At 39.0% G+C, this 17,767-nt stretch overlaps 1 protein-coding gene across 6 annotated transcripts in view; it reads right to left on the reverse strand.

Annotated features, from left to right (window-relative positions):
* The window catches only part of TASOR (transcription activation suppressor), a 60,850-nt gene that overhangs the window by 1,820 nt on the left and 41,263 nt on the right, over nt 1–17,767 (reverse strand). For 2 of the 6 annotated variants that reach the window (XM_019023890.4, XM_031009037.3), the window contains exons 15-22: nt 16,696–17,099; nt 15,331–15,475; nt 14,055–14,114; nt 8,404–9,203; nt 3,870–3,992; nt 2,963–3,122; nt 2,418–2,526; nt 140–318 (exon numbers count right to left, since the gene is read on the reverse strand). In XM_019023890.4, the coding sequence (XP_018879435.1) occupies nt 140–318; nt 2,418–2,526; nt 2,963–3,122; nt 3,870–3,992; nt 8,404–9,203; nt 14,055–14,114; nt 15,331–15,475; nt 16,696–17,099 (1,980 nt within the window). Of the gene's footprint in view, nt 1–139; nt 319–2,417; nt 2,527–2,962; nt 3,123–3,869; nt 3,993–8,403; nt 9,327–14,054; nt 14,115–15,330; nt 15,476–16,695; nt 17,100–17,767 lie in introns of all 6 variants that reach the window. The other 4 variants (XM_019023889.4, XM_004034338.5, XM_004034340.5 and 1 more) reach the window with 2 other exon arrangements.

A 17,767-nucleotide genomic window follows, 5' to 3' on the forward strand; every position in this document is an offset into this window, starting at 1 on the left:
AGACAGCCCCTAGCCCTCACAAAATCTTTTCCTTCACATTTTCAGAACCAAAGCTTAGCAATACCCACCACAGCCCCATAAAATCCTTTCATTCACATTCCTATATTCATAGTAGAAAGCTTAGGAGTGCTCTCTTTACCTGTTAAAAAGACTATGTGTCGTTGCTGTATGTTCTGAGCCTGAAGTCTGATAAGGCAATCCAATTCTGGAGCATTTCGAGTTTGTGAATCACAATTGTGGTATGACAAAATTTCAACCAGATGTTTCTTCTGATAGACATTCAGAAGCGTCAACAGACTTAGAGCTTTAGCATTCAATCTGTGAAATTAAGCAGTTCAGTTTCTGGATCTGTACTTCTAAAATTTAGTATGGAAATTTCTGCTTTAGATTAAAATTCAATTTCTCCACTAAGGCAACTAATGACAACTGCACTGCTTTAGCTCTCTGCCTGATGTAGGGGGTGTGCTTCTTTGGAAAGAAAGAAGGGATAAGTCCAGGGGTTTCTTGGTCGCGAGGCCTCAGGGCCAGCTATACAGCTTAGGCTAAAATCTCAGCTGATTATTCTACTTACTAAATAATAAATTATGATTACCTTTATTAATTTTGAACTTTAATGAAGGACTTAAAGGGACAAAAACCGTATAAATCCTTCCTTCAAAAAACACAGTATATGGACCAGGCCTGGTGGCTCACACCTGTAATCCCAAAACTTTGGGAGGCCAAAGCAGTTGGATCACCTGAGGTCAGGAGTTTGAGACCAGCCTGGCCAACATGGTGAAACCCCATCTCTACTCAAAATTCACAATTAGCCGGATGAGGTGGCTCATGCCTGTAATCCCAACTACTTGGGAGGCTGAGGCAGAAGAATCACTTGAACCCAGGAGGCAGAGGTTGCAGTGAGCTGAGACTGCTCTATTACACTCCAGTCTGGGCAATAAGAACGAAACTCTGTCTTAAAAAATAAAATTAAATACACTATTATGGCTCTAAGCTATTTCTTTTTTTTTTTTTTTTTTTTGAGACAGGGTCTCACTCTGTCGCCAGCCTGGAGTGCAGTGGTGCAATCTCGGCTTACTGCAACCTCCGCTTCCCGGGTTCAAGCGATTCTCCTGCCTCAGCTTCCCGAGTAGCTGGGACTACAGGTGTATGCCACCACACCCAGCTAATTTTTGTATTTTTAGTACAGATGGGGTTTCACCATGTTGGACAGGATACTCTCAATCTCCTGACCTCGTGATCCACCCGCCTCAGCCTCCCAATGTGCTGGGATTACAGGCGTGAGCCACCGTGCCCGGCCAGCTCTAAGCTGTTTCTATATTGCAAGGGACAAGGCAACAAGTGGAGATAAGCTTTTAAAAGTGAATTGCTACAACGAATTAAATACTCAAAATTTATTTAAGCCTGAATTTCCTGAATAGTGTACCATGGAATGTCGTATTTTAAGAAATTTTTGTGGTATAAAGTTTAAGGAAATAATGATTGACACAATGTAAATTCTTTTAACTAGAGTTCTTCATATCCTTTAATGTGTAAATACATTTTATAGACTTTACTAGTAGAATATAGTGTCCCAAATGTGCCTGATTACCATAATCATTTATGGAATCTCTCAAGTGACTAGTGTTCCAAAGATCACACTTGGAGAAGTGACTTCCATGCATTTTAGAAATTATCTATATATACATGAATTGATGTCCTACTCACAAATCACTTCACCAGGTCAAGATTAATCCTTGTCCAAATATATGTAATTTTATTAGCTACCTATAAAGTAGTCAGTCGGGAGAGGGCCTGATGTAGTTGGCACATACAGTTCAGTTAAAAAAGGAAAATGCTGGCCGGGCACAGTGGCTCACACCTGTAATCCCAGCACTTTGGGAGGCCGAGGCAGGTGGATCACCTGAAGACAGGAGTTCGAGACCAGCCAGGCCAACGCGGTGAAACCCCATCTCTACTAAACATACAAAAATTAGCTGGGCATGGTGGCGGGCGCCTGTAATCTCAGCTACTTGAAAGGCTGAGGTAGGAGAATTGCTTGAACCCAGGAGGTGGAGGTTGCAGTGAGGCGAGATCGTCGCATTGCACTCCAGCCTGGGCTACAAAAGCAAAACTCTTATCTCAAAAAAAAAAAGAAAAAGAAAAATGCTGATCATTTCATTTGGATGATTACTCTAAATCCACAAATGGCAAAGATTAAACCAATTTTACCTATGCACATAACAACTTCAGCAAACTTCTACTGAAAAATACTGCTTCTTATAAAGGCTAGAATAATTCAGTATCTATACTCAATTATGGCTGGCTATGGACATCTGTGAAAAATGAACATCCATAATCTACAAACATGGGAAGAGAAAAATATTATGAGTACAATGTTAAAATCAACAACCATTATATAGTTATGTTTCAAAGCTTACCTGCCTAGTTCCTTTAGTTTCTTCTGAAATTTACAGTGGACTTTCCATTGCCATTTTCCTTCTGGAGTACTAAGTTCTTCAAGGAATGTCAAAAAATTTTTAAGGTTCTCTGTTAGAGATAATGAAGTTTGTTTTTAATTCAATAAATAATCATTCCATAAGTGAATTATGAAAGAAGTGTTTTTTCATATTATGTAGAAACACCTACTTTCCTATGTACTATTTTCATTTCTCTTTGTCTAAGGGAGACAGATCTATACATGCCTAAAGCTCTAATAATATAACATCTACACATAAAAAAGAACATGTTGATGACAGTAATACAAGAAGTGATTCAACTGCAGCAGGGGCAGACAGCCTTGCTTTACACCAGATTTAGAGGATATTATTGGTCTAAGAGAAGGGGAAAGAAATTTGAGGTAATAAAAGCTCAAGAAAAGACTGAAATGTACTAGTTATCTGTGAATGGCAGAATAAATGGACAGTACATTAAAAAGTATGAGAGTCAGAAGAGGAGTTACGTGCTCAAAAGAACATCATCTTACCAATTGTGACAACCTCTGGGTTTAGAATTGATTCATCAGATACGATAAAACCTCCAGATACAAATAATTCATTGTATGTATGATTTTTAACATCATCCAGGCTATCAACACCAGCAAAACTAACACAGGGGAGCTTCTTTAAAGTCACCAAGCCAGGTATCTGTTTAAATCCCAAAACAAAAAGAGAAATAGATGGAGGGAATGAATTGACAGACTCAAGTGTGAAGGAACCTACAAGAAGTCTAACAGAATGCATTATGGCTCATCTATATTAGTGGATTACCTCTGGAAAGCCACACAAATAATATTCCCAACATTATTTCCCAATATATAAACCAACATTTATGTACTGGGACCTACCACAGACCACTAAGGAAAAGGAGCTTACGATAGACCTGAAAACACAAAATGGACAAAAGCTGACCTCTCTATAACCTGTGAGTACAGTCAGAATTCAGATGAAGGCAAAAGCCTATGTGCTCGAACAGTCAATCAGGAAAGACGTCCAAGATGTAGGATGGAGATAGGGCTCCTAAGACTAAATAGGATACCTCAAAATTTAAGGGAAAAGGGGACTGGTCTGGCAAAGATGGAGCACAAATAGGTTTTTCCTAGGACATACAAATGAAGATGAAAACATGTAGTCAGTCAGCAGACCCAATGGCACTCAAGGATTCAGTACTCTTGTTAGTCTTGACTACCTGAGTGACAGGGAAGATCTGTGATGCGCAGCAATTTAAAATTTTGCATAGGTACAAACTTGAATCTCACAAGCTGATTCATAGATGGGTCCTTAAGTTTAATCTCCTTTAAAGCTTATTTTAAAAACACTAGTCTGGCAGACAGTAAGATTTTAAAATAAGGGAGTTTTTAAAACCAAAGTAGTGAATTTGACTTAATAGTCTACCTTGTGAATGAAACCTGCAATGTCTTCATTTTGAATAATAATCAATAGTTTATCTAATTTTGATCTTCTTTCCAAAAACTGTTCTGGATGACATTCTGTATTGCCTAATTTGATAAGATATTCCTGTTAAAGAAAAACAACTAAATCAATATTAAAATACTTCTTTGTAAACATCAATTTAACACCAGAAATGCAAGATAAACTGATAAGCTTAACTACTACCATGACATTATTAACAATGAATGAACTTACACTCTAAGAGACCATCAAATCCTTTTTTTTTTTCTTTGAGACAGGGTCTCACCATTGCCCAGGCTGGAGTGTAGCAGCATGATCACAGCTCACTGCAGCCTTGACCTCCCAGGCTCAAGCCACCCTCCCACCTCAGCCTCCTGAATACATGGATGGCACTAGGCTCGCACCACCATACCAGACTAATTTTTTTTTTTTTTTTTTGGTAAGAGACAGAGTCTTGCTGTGTTGCCCAAGCTGGTCTTAAATTCCTGGGCTCGAGTGATCCTCCTGCCTTGGCCGCCCAAAGTGCTGGGATTACAGGCGTGAGCCACTGCACATGGCCCAAATCCACTTCTTTTTTCTAGAAGAGGAATCTAAAGGTCAGAGCTTCACCAATCACACAGTCACAATGTTACAGCACTATGCAAAGCCAGCCAAGTAACAGTGTGAGTTAACAGAAAGAACTGTTAATTAGGCCAGGTTCTTAACCCAGCTCCTTTAGTTATTATAGAGGTTAATGATTAGACTCTAGGTTGACTATAATATCCTATGAGAAACACTTTAAGGCAACCTAGAGTCTAATCATTAACCACTCCCTAGCTCACCTTTTCCTTTCCATTCTAAGCAGGCCCTTGGTTATTTGCAGCAGTATTAACTGGGATAAACGCCTTCAGAGTTAAGAACTTTCACGACCATAGCTCTAATTCACAACAGCTAAAAAAGCATTTATATAGAGCTTCATTATGTACAATGGTATTCACATACAAATTAGCCATTTCTGTCAAGTTTCTGTCTTCAAAGTAGACTCTCCCAACTAGTAACTCTTCCTCCATGCTGGTGAACATGGTACTGCCTTTCACAGGACACAGGCAGACTTCCATGCAGAGTTCCCTTTGCTCTCTGCTTGCTGGTGGAATCCTGAACACTGAAGCAAACTGCAGGATCCTGGAGGTCATATTCCTCATTTCAGAGATTACTTTTAATGTCAGCACAGCTGGTCAGACAGCTATAATAAAAACCCAGCTTACCTGACAACCAGTCTGCTGCTCTTTCAACCTGAAGTGTTACCCCAAAGAGGATGCTATTGTGCTAAAGCAGCACCTTCTACACTGATTTTGATCCAATCTCTGGAACTTTTGGGCAGATCTCAGACCAGCTTAGTCAGTTAATGAAAAGGTAAATTACCATCTGACATGCCTGCTGGTAATTTTTTTTTTTTTTTTTTTTTGAGACGGAGTCTCGCTCTGTCACCCAGGCTGCAGTGCAGTGGCGCTATCTCGGCTCACTGCAAGCTCTGCCTCCTGGGTTCACACCATTCTCCTGCCTCAGCCTCCCGAGTAGCTGGGACTACAGGCACCCACCACCAAGCCTGGCTAATTTTTTGTATTTTTAGTAGAGACGGGGTTTCACCATGTCAATCAGGATGGTCCCGATCTCCTGACCTCGTGATCCGCCTGCCTCAGCCTCCCTGCTAGTAATCTTTGGTGTCTTCTTACATTAAGAAGCTTTAAGCTCATTTTAAATAAGACAGTTTAATTCATATAATAAATCAGTTTGACTCCAGAAATATTTAAGGTTTACATTTTTATTCGTAAAGTCTTTTACTGTAGTATTTTTGCTGGAATATTTCCAATGGATATTGATTAAAAGAATTAAAGTTTCAATCTGGTTTTCTATCAGATTCGTAAAACAAAGAATGCTCTTTTATTCTATATAAATGACAGAAATGACTTATTCTATGCCAGATAAATTAAAAGCACAATTCATTAGGAAATGCATCTCCTATCCCCTTAATCTAAATGTAACGGCTGGGTGTGATGGCTCACGCCTGTAATCCCAGTACTTTGGGAGGCCAAGGCGGGCACATCACCTAAGGTCAGGAGTTCGAGACCAGCCTGGCCAACATGGTGAAACCCCGTCTCTACTAAAAATACAAAAAATTAGCTGGGAGTGGTGGTGGGTGCCTGCAATCCCAGCTATTTGGGAGGATGAGGCAGGAGAATTGCTTGACCCCAGAAGGTGGAGGTTGCAGTGAGCCAAGATAGTGCCATTACACTCCACCCTGGGCGACAAGAGCAAAACTCCGTCTCAATAAATAAATAAATAAATTTTTTAAAATGTCAAATAGGTATGTGTTACAAATCCTTTTAAAAAAAGGAGCGGGGGGGTGGGGGGTGCGGGGATGGAGGAAGTTGGAGTTATGCTAAGCACACCGGGAACTGTGCCCAACCTATTGTCTCATCTAACCCCAAACCAATATGCAGCTAGCTATGCCCCCAAAGAGTACTGTGCTTGGGAACTTGTTGCTGGCTGGTGGGGAAAAGTTGAGAAACTCTACATTCAGTCATGTAGGGCAAAAATGCAACCAAGGAATTCCTAGAAGTCTCATTTCATTTTCCCAAGAAACCATTAGCAATCAGTAAGGAAAGCCCAACACAGTACTCTGACTCATATAATTTCTATGTTCTTCAGGTCTTGACCAGGTAACATCACACAAAACATGCTGACCTCAGAGATCCCCAAACTTACAAAAGGCTTAGGACATGTTAGTAGCTATAAAGCCCATGGTCCCTCTGCTTCCTCTAATGAAATTCCAGTCATGGTAAGTAAACTCCATAAATGAGAGCAGGCATTTATTTCAAAATCCTAGGCATTCCCTTGAGGAATTAAAATCCCATAATTTATTATTAATTTTACTAATATTATACCACTAATGTAATTGCTCCAATGTGTTACCATTTACCTACCTACTGGTAACAAACTTACGTATCTATGTCTAAACATACAGACACACAGAAAAGCGTGTGGGTGTGTGTGTCTGTGTTTTTTTGTTTTTTTTTTTTTTTTGAGACGGAGTCTTGCTCTGTCGCCCAGGCTGGAATGCAGTGGCACAATCTCGGCTCACTGCAAGCTCCGCCTCCCGGATCCACCCCATTCTCCTGCCTCAGCCTCCTGAGTAGCTGGGACTACAGGCGCCTGCCACCATGCCCGGCTAATTTTTTGTACTTTTAGTACAGATGGGGTTTCACCATGTTAGCCAGGATGGTCTCAATCTCCTGAACTCGTGATCCACCCGTCTTGGCCTCCCAAAGTGCTGGGATTACAGGCGTGAGCCACCACACCCAGCCATCTGTGTGTGTGTTTAAACCAACTATCTAAAATATTAGTCCGCAGCTTCGGTAGAAAAACTACACCTCACAATGAGAAATCTTTCATGATTGAGGAATCTTTCAAGATTATCAGGTTTCTTGATCAATAAAGGCTAAAGGGAATGTTACATGGCTAGGGTATCAAGAAACACCAAAAGTTTATCATTAGGCCAACCCTGGGCAGTTTGTTTTTCTATATGATTGATCAAATCCCATGAGATAAACCCTGGCAACTTAACTTTTCCTGTTTTTTTCCCTCCTCTTCATTAAAAATGCAAGAAACGGCCAGGCGCAGTGGCCCATGCCTGTAATCTCAGCACTTTGGGAGGCTGAGGCGGACGGACCACGAGGCCAGGAGTTCCAGACCAGCCTGATCAACATGGTGAAACCCCACCTCTACTAAAAATATAAAAAAAAATTAGCCAGGCATGGTGTGGCACGCCTGTAATCCCAGCTACCTGGGAGGCTGAGGCAGGAGAATTGCTTGAACTTGGGAGGCAGAGGTTGCAGTGAGCCGAGATCACGCCACTGCACTCCAGCCTGGGCGACAGAAGGAGACTCTGTCTCAAAAAAAAAAAACCAAAAATCCAAGAAATACTTAAAACCTTCAAATCAAGTTTAAAAGGTATGTGCATAAATGACACTATAAAACAAGATTCTAAACTCTAACAAAGATCAGAAGTTCTGAATTTACTTGGACTTACCACTCTTTTATTCCACCCTGAGTTAAATTATGAAAATACACAATTAACATTTATTTTTATTATTTATTTTTAGAGACAGGGTCTCACTCTATCACCTAGGCTGGCACAATCATAGCTAACTGTAATCTTGAATGCCTGGGCTCAAGTGATCCTCCCACTTGAGCTTCCCAAGCAGCTGGGACTACAGTAGAGTGCCACCACACCTAATTTTTGTTATTAATTTAAGAGACAATGTCTTGTTATGTTGCCCAGGCTTGTCATGAACTCCTGGCCTCAAGCAATCCTCCTGCCTCAGCCTCCCAAGTTTTGGGATTACAGGTATTAGCCACCATGCCTGGCCTAACATTTAAACACAAAACATTTAAATACAAAAAACTTCCATTTTATAGAGGTCACACCAACAAGAGAAGTTTGTACAGCATTACTATTACCTTCTGGTTTAGTTACCTTTATTTCTTTACAGAGCACACTCTCTTCTTCTTCATGAATATAAAATTTCACAGTGTTTTTCTGGACGTCTTTCATGATTTTAACCAAACTATTAAATACTTCAGGTTCTAACTGGCTTATAAAATTTGAAAGAGCTGGTTGAGCAGAAATGTTTACATCACTGGGGGATTTTGTTGTCTCTTCTACTGGTTCCCGGGCCATATCACCAGGTACAATATGATCAGAAGTCACCATTAACTCTGTGGCATGTTGAGGCTGGTTCATTTCTACTTCAGTTAAAGCCGAAGTGGAATGCTGCTCATCAGAGTTGGTATCTTTCAAAGGATCACTACACAGTGGCTCAAGGAGATGTTTATTGTTGAAGTCACTTGAGGTAACTGGTATGACATGCCTTTCCAGAGGATTCGATGCTATCTTAGCACCAGAATCGTTAGGACTGACTGGTGGCAAATTCCCACCCTTGGCTGATGCTTTAATAATAATAGTATTTAGCTTCTCATGCAAACCATCTACAAACTCCTGCACACCAGCTTTGGAAGTCTTAGAACATATGAACTCGGAAAGCCGTTTCATCTTCTCTTGTGTTGAAAAGATAGGTGTGGAAACTCTACTGACATATGAAACATTCTTTTGCTTCAAAATCTCTTCTATCTTCCTAGAAAAGAGATTGTACTCTCCTAACACTGTCCTCTCTGTGGTTTCGCTCACTGCAGGCGGCTCTGCCTCTGCTGCTGGCACACACTGCTCCTCCACCTGACCTGTCAACACGTCATCCTCAGTGGTGCCCTTTAGTGTGTCTGTAAATGGAGAGGATGGAAACTGGTAATCAGAACTTCTCTGTCTATTTATTACCCGGGGGTCGTTAGGAAAGGCCTCCTGTGGTGGCACACACACCAGTTGTTCTTCTGGTGATTTCATACCTATACAGGAAGAGTTCATTATTATAAGAGCAATCCAAAAAGATAAGATATGAAAACACAAACCCTTAAATTGGGGGAAAAAAGGGTTAACACACATTTAGAACTAATTATATATTAGAAGGTAAAATAAAATCCTAAAATTCTGGTATGAATTCTATTCCCTATGTGCCCTACTTATGGGATGGTCCTTAGAGTTGTAGCTAGTGTTAACAACTCTGCTATTTTGAAGTGCTCAAGCAAGCACCAATTTGGCATCAATACAAATTAAGTCATTTGCTTGTTTCTGCCTCCCTACCATTCTGTAGATCTAAGTTTAATACACATTTTAATCAAGACGGTCAGTTGCATCAGCTTGCTCAATCCCTGTATTTATTATTTGCCAAGTCATATCTACTATGGTAATGGCCCCTTAGTAAGAATTCTGAGTGTAAGGCAATTGTAAGAATACCAAACAGAAATGCTGTGGGAATAACTGCCAAGTTAAAAGTTGCATCTAGGATCTAGGATAATTAATTTTATCTGCTTTCAGACTTGTTCTCACTTACGAGGTTGCTAAGTAGATTTCCTGTAATGTCAGGGACTTCATTTTATCAGGAAATAAAAGGAACAATAATAAGACAAGAGAAGAACATATTTCACAGCTGCACATTTTTGACAGTCCTTTCATAAATATTTTCCTTTTGTTTGGAAATAATTCTAAAAGAAAAGATAGCTATACCTCATTTGAGATACAGATGTTAGCTGATACTAAGGTTAGCTGATACTAATGGGATTAAAACCTTTCACTCTTGACAAACAGCTCAATCCAAAAGATCATACTTTCCCCAGAAAAATCCTAAATTCAAACACAGTATGTTTTTGAAACTACATTTTAAAAAGGGAACTCTAATTCCATTTTTAAGCAACAAGGGGAAAAATATATTTAACTTCAATTTTAGTGTTATATTTTAGGAAAGGACAAAAACTCATGATCTTTGCTTAGAAGATGTATACACAATTTTACCCGCTAAAAAATTACTGTTTTTCTTTAAGCCTTGGCCAACATTCCCTAACAAATTGCTGCTGTAGTATAGGAAATGGTGCCTCTAAATCAGAAAGTTCAGGTACAGGTAGTTTTCAAACTTACAGTGAAGATTTTGCTCACACTCATCACACTTTTCTAAAGGTTTAAATAGCCTCACTAGGAGTCAAGCTTATGACATTCTCTACCAATCCTGGTGGTTATCATGAACCAGTACACTCATTAACTATTGCAAAGGCAATTTGTCAGCACAGTGAAAAGACCCAAGGCGGGTGTGTAGGCGGAGGTGAGAGGGGAACAAAATATCCAACATGCCAGGATAAGAATTAGAACTGTATGAAATTGATAAACCAGAAAATCCAAGTTTCATAAGATAATTAGGAGTACTAAATATCCTGAGTATCTTAAATCTCCAACATTAAAATGTGCTTTAGTACACATAAAGTGTCTGGAAGGATACACGAGAAATTGGTAACCATGGCTAATACACAGGGAAGAATCTAAGTGTTCCGGGCTGGGGCAGTATTACTTTCTTAAGTATTTTTGGACTTCTTGAATTATGTATCATGTCAAATATCTGATATATTCAAAGAAAAAAATTTGAATTGCATCTCATAAAACATATGGGTTGCGAAGAACTACCTTAATTTAAAAAATTCTGAATTATTTATTAGACATGGGGCCTCACTATGTTTCCCAGACTGGCCCTGAATTTCTGGCCTCAATTCCTCCTGCCTCAGTCTTCCAAGTAGATGGGACTACAGGTGCATACCACCACACCCAGCTATTTATTACTTTAAATGAAACAGTGGCTCCCAAAATGTATAGCTAAACAACAAACCAGTAAGTTTACTCCTCAAGGGTTATAAATAAAGGGAATATTTTTAACCTGAAATATAAATTAAATCCACATGGATAATTTTCCATAATTAAAAACCTCTAAACCAAATAGATCCCTTTATAAAATATAAATAATCACAACCTAATTTTATTTTGCACAAATTTCCCTGTATGATTTTATTAAGAACTTAACTGCTCAGGCACAGTGGCTCATGCCTGTAATCCCAGCACTTTGGGAGGCCAAGGTGGGCAGATCACCTGAGGTCAGGAGTTCGAGACCAGCCTGGCCAACATGGTGAAACCTCGTCTCTACTAAAAAAATAATACAAAAATTAGCCAGGCGTGGTGGCGAGCACCTGTAATCTCAGCTACTCAGGAAGCAGAGGCTGCAGTGAGCCAAGATTGCACCACTGCACTCCAGCCTGCCTGGGCAACAGAGCAAGATTCTGTTGCAAAAAAAAAAATAGAAAAAAAAAACAAAACTTAATTATTTTGAAAATATCTTCATCTATAAGTGATTGAAAACACACATACATGTCAATCCATAATAAAGCTCTTGTTGTTGTTGTTGTTGTTGTTTTTGAGACAGAGACTCGCTCTGCCACCAGGCTGGAGTGCAGTGGTGAGATCTCAGCTCACTGCAACCTCCACCTCCCAGGTTCAAACAATTCTCCTGCCTCAGCCTCCCAAGTAGCTGCGACTACAGGCACAAGCCACCATGCTCAGCTAATTTTTTTATTTTTAGTAGACAGGGTTTTACCATGTTGGCCAGGATGGTCTCTATGTCTTGACCTCCTGATCTGCACACCTTGGCCTCCCAAAGTGCTGGGATTACAAACATGAGACACCATGCTTTTTTAAAAAAGAGAACTTATTGCCATTAAATAATTGCAGTATTTTAACTTTTAAGTGAAAGGGGAGTAGTCAGTTCTCTAAAGGCACCATCATTCAGATGTCTACACTTTAGCTTACAAAATATAAAGATGGTATTCCCAAATAAGAGGAATGCAGGTGCTGATGGAACATTCTGAAGCATAAGAAAGATAACTACTAGCCGGGCACAGTGGCTCACACCTGTAATCCCAACACTTTGGGAGGCCAAGGTGGGCAGATCACGAGGTCAAGAGATTGAGACCATCCTGGCCAACATGGTAAAACCCCGAAATCAGAAAAGAATTAGTGATAGATGCAAAACATGGACTCCCTGACACAATATTGCATGAAAGTACCAAACACGAGAGACGACATGAGTAGGCTCTATTTATCCTAAGTTCAACAACAGGCAAAACTAATCAGATTAGCACTTACTTGGGAACAAGGAGAGTACTAACTAGGAGAATGTGGAAGAAAATCTTCTGGGATGCTAGAAACGTTCTACACCTTGATTTGGGTGGTGGTCATGTACATATGTAAAATTTCAAAAAGCTGTACAATAAAGATCTGTGGCCAGGTTCAGTGGCTCACTTGAGGTCAGGAGTTCGAGACTAGCCTGGCCAACAAGGTGAAACCCTGTCTCTACTAAAACTACAAAAATCAGCCGGGTGTGGTGGCACATGCCTGTAATCCCAGCTACTTGGGAGGCTGAGGCAGGAGAATCGCTTAACCCAAGAGGCAGAGGTTGCAGTGAACCAAGATCATGCCATTGCACTCCAGCCTGGGTGACAGAGAGAGATTCGGTATCAGAGGGGAAAAAAAAAAGATTTGTGAACTTTCCTCTATGTTATATATCTGTTGTTCATGGTTTCTTTTTTTTTTTTTTACCACATTTTCCTAGAAGGAGATGGTGAAGATTTTCTTGAAGGAAACTAGTAACTTTAATTAGCGGGGGAGGGGAACTCCCAAAGGAAATAAATTACTGCAAAGATCTACATTTCACATTTCTTACAAATAAAAAAACAACACTTTAATTTCTGAAAAGAGTCAGATACAACAAAACTGAAGGAAAATATAAAAAAGATCACCACCAAACTGTAAACAAGAAAACAATGCCTATGACCATCTGCAGAGAAGTTGAATCCACCAAGATCAGACAAAGATTATCTCCTAGGTACCCACTGCCAACTAGCTAATCAGTAATATCTGCAATTGTTTCTGAAATCCAAGTTTCTTAAACTCTTAAACTACCTGCAGAAATTAGTTTTACAATCAGAAGAACTAGGTTAAAAGACTATGAATAGTATACCTAAAATATAAATGGCTTACCCCTCTTGGCTATTTTTTAAAAATTTAAAAAAGAAGAAACCCAGGTTTGGGGGCTCAAGCCTGTAATCCCAGCACTTTGGGAGGCTGAAGCAGGTGGATCACCTGAGGTCAGGAGTTTGAGACCAGCCTGGCAAACATGGTGAAATCCCGTCTCTACTAAAAATAAAAAAATAAGCTGGGCATGGTGGCATGCGCCTGTAATCCCAGCTACTTGGGAGGCTGAGGAAGGTGAATTGCTTGAACCTGGGGAGGCAGAGGTTGCAGTGAGCCGAGGTCACCACTGCACTCCAGCCTGGGTGACAGAGCAAGCTTCCATCTCAAAAAAACCAAAAACAAAAAAAGAAAGAGTTTATCATAAAATATACTGCACAAATGGCTTAGGAATATATTCTAGTCTTCCCAAATCATATTGTAAGATAGACTCTACTATGGGTGAAGAAAACTTAATTTATATAAATATTCGGTGACTTATCTGAACACTCTTTATAGTAAGAATATTGGATACAACTCAAGTAATGATTTACATATAAATAAATATGCTACTGTCCAAATTTTCTGTAATGAAAAAAATTTAAGTCAATGCCCTACTGATGGAGTATCAGAAATGCAAGTAGCAACTCTGAAGAAGGGCACACTGGGAAGAAAAGCAAAGCAAGCCTTCTCACCTGGTGTTTGTTTCTCACCATGTTTCCCCAGCTGGTCTTCTGGGCTTCTTGCATTCCCTCCTGAGGGAAAGCATCCATTAGACTCTCTTCAGACATTAGTGATACCTACACTAAGCACCTTTCAGACAACCCCAAGTGATAACAACGCAAGCATTCCTTCTTCTGCCTAAAATAATCTGAAGGGTCATACTGGTGATGATGGAATATCAACACTTAAGACATTGTACCTTCAAATGACCCAACACCAAGTATGAAGGTGTCTAAATGAGAAACGGTTAGGATAACCTTCTTATATCAACTACTTCTTTTGTTTCTCCTACTCAAGCTGATGTTTCCACCTCATAAAACAATACTAGGTTCCCTCTATCATCACCTACAGGCCTCCTGCCCTCCAGAAAGATGTTAAGTAGAAGATGGTGCTAAAGCCCATGGGAACTCATCAGGTTTTATAAATTCTTCTCAGAGTCCTCGGAAGTCTCAGCAGGTTCTAGTTTAGTTCACAGGCCAGTCTACTTTGTAACAAAAAGTTGTTTGCTGTTGCTATTGTTTTTAAAAGGTTAGAGGTGTAGGACTGGAAAAGACGTATACCCTGAAAATATTTCCAAAAATGTTTAGCTAAGAAAAGTGAGTAACAACTTGGAATATTAAGAGTATGTATTTATGTGTATGTATGTGTTTGCACAGAGAAATTAGAATGCTACCAAAAAAAAAATGATAATATTTCAACATCTGCTAAACTTTTTGCCTCACAGTTCAATAACATTTACATTTGATCATTCAGGCCATTCTCTAAGATAATCCAATTTATTTAAGATAATCCAGTATTAAGAAATCAAATTTCTAATAGATGAACCTCAACATTATCACTTATTAGATGACAGCTTGTTATGGTGAAGTTTAAAGTTTGAGAAGACAGAATTTAATTGGTTGTCCAAAGAGCACCATTTTATCTCTGCAGCTACCTCACCTTATCAAAAACTCAGTTTCTGCCAACAGTCTTCCATTCAGCAGTCTGCATGCTAAACTCCATAGAGACAGTGTGTCTTAAATCCCTGTTTTTAAGGTGATTTTGCAGGTGCTTGCTGATGCTGACCAAGAACAGCAACACTCAGTGATGAACACTGTATTACTCAAAATAAGACACTGAAGATGTCAGCACCAATTAAGATGAAGCACCTAGTGACCCAAGAGTGAAATCCACAGAAGATGGAAACCTTCAGGAAACTGGTCTCTAAGTAAAATGAAGCAAACACAAGTCCAAGTATACTTTTCTTACCTGTAATTGGAATCAGTTTCCAATGTATTTCAGTCTCTTCAACATTATTTGACTTAGACTGTTGTCTACGAAATCCATGTTCAATGGGAACACTGGGACACAAACTGCAATCTTCAAAATTATTCACGCTAATTAAATTTGGATCCTAAAAATCAAAGTACACACTGAATAGCTTTCTTTCCAATTCATTTTAATGTCAAGAATAAACTGTTTTTTCACTGAAAATTCACGTGCTTCAATCTAAACATTACAAATGCATAAAATCAACATGGTAAAGTTATACTCTAGTCTCAAAATTAAAACATCTTTTCCCTCAAAACATAATTTTATGTTAATTTAGAACAGGGATTGGTAAACGTTTGTGCTGAAGTGCCAAACAGTAAATATTTTAGGCTCTGCAGGCCAGACTCTCTAGTCTATCACAGGCAATACCTAAACAAATGGACACAGCTGTACTCCAATAAAACTTTAGTTATTAAAATGGGTAGTGTGCTAGGTTCAACCAATGCCCCCGCCCCCCATCAACTTGATTTAAAATACAAAAGATATCAGAAAATATTAATACAGGTTAGTTCCTCAGTGCCTACCTTACATACCCCAATAAGCCTCCTGCCATCATCTTCCCCTTGAAATAAATATCCCAAAACAACATCGAGAAAGAATGGGGACATGCATACAACTTTTAAACAAAGGCAGGGAAGAGAAAATGGAGACAGTAAATGAAGAAATAAGCCCATAGGAATATGGTGCAATCCTAGAACTATTCCCCAGTGATGCAGTGACTGCTTAAGGCAGATAAGGCTACTTCTCAGCTACAAACCAGCACTCTGAACATATATCATAAATATACTGGACACTCTAATAAGCAAGGCTGAGAGTCACTTCAGGGGTAATCCTAAAGGCTGCTTATGTTCCATTACTATTTGCATAAGAAATACCAAGTACCTAACTGTCACACTGCTGTACTGAGACTGGCATCCTCATCTGTCTCACCTTTGGGTTCTCTGTTACTGCCGACAGAAAGCCAATGCTTTAATAACTCAACTTCATTATGAAACAATAAGGAATTAACTCCCAATAAGCCATTTCTGACAAATATTAATAGATTGTTCCGCCTTAGCTTTATCACAACAAGTAAACTGTAGACAATATATTAAGCTTCTAAGAAGGAAGGAAAACTACTTCAGCATTTATCTCTTTGTAACAAGGAATAACTTAGGAAGTACCATCCTAGACAGGCACCTTTACTCAAAAGTGCATTTTATTTCTTTTTCAAAGAAAAAATCATTCCCTGAAGCATACTCACAGCACCTCTTTCACACACACACTCACAAACACAAAGGTAACCAACAGCTATATGCTTACTTCTTTCAAATGTAGCTTATGGTCAGTGCCCACTTCGCTGGTAGAAATAGCAACAGAATACTTAGATGTTGCATCAACTTCTAGTAATAAGCTCTGAGTACCCTTAAACTGTGCATTTTCAACTTTTGCACAAGTAGGCTGCTCATAGTCTTTCTTATCTGGGGTAGAGTTCAACTCATACTCATGTTTTTGCCTCAGCTCTTCATAGGCATCATCAGTGCTCAATCCTAAGGCTTTGTTGACTGTGTCTGTCAGAGATGCATCAGAATGGCGCGCATTTGCTAGTGTTTCTGATAACCAATTAAACAGCCTATGGATGTCAGCAATGCCGGAGTTACAAGTATCCTGCTGCTGCCGCCTCAAGTCAGCATCATGTCCAAGTGAGCCAATAGGCTGTGGAGACTCTGAGAAAAAGGAAGTCATTGGTTGAAGTTAAGTTTAAAAGCAAGCATAAAACTTTTAAAATCAAATATACCTAAAAAATTATCATGAAGCATTTATGGTCAGGAACTCAACCAATTTGCTTAGACTTTACAAATATTCGCATCACTTTACAAACAGAATTGTAAAATTTTGCACATAGTTCAAAATTGCTATTAAAGTTTAATTTCCATTGTAATTTAAGCATTCTATCAATAGGAAAATAAGCTCATGCATTAGGTTTTAAATATGTGTATTAATAACTACCATCAAAATCTCAAAGTCAACCAGGTGCTTGACAAGAGATGAAACATTTGTAATTACTATTTTGCCAATTGTTAGGATTATATGTGTATTACACTAGGCTACTAAAAAAAGACTTAATTTGATTTCTATCTTTTCCATACCTATTATATTTTGTCCTTAAAGCATTGGCTGACACACTTAAAATCTACACCTTATCTTGAATGACTAGATTACTTAAATTCATAATGAAGCTAGGGTATTATAGAGATAAAATCACCCTGAAGAAATCTCCACGAAATTTGCATCAAGAACAAAAAGTATTATAAGAGGAAACACGTTAAGACATGGTTTCATGCATGCACTATAAATCTGTATAATCTGTAACAATCAATATATTTTAAAACTT

This window comes from Gorilla gorilla, chromosome 2, assembly GCF_029281585.2.
Source record: "Gorilla gorilla gorilla isolate KB3781 chromosome 2, NHGRI_mGorGor1-v2.1_pri, whole genome shotgun sequence".
Taxonomy (NCBI): Eukaryota; Metazoa; Chordata; class Mammalia; order Primates; family Hominidae; genus Gorilla; species Gorilla gorilla.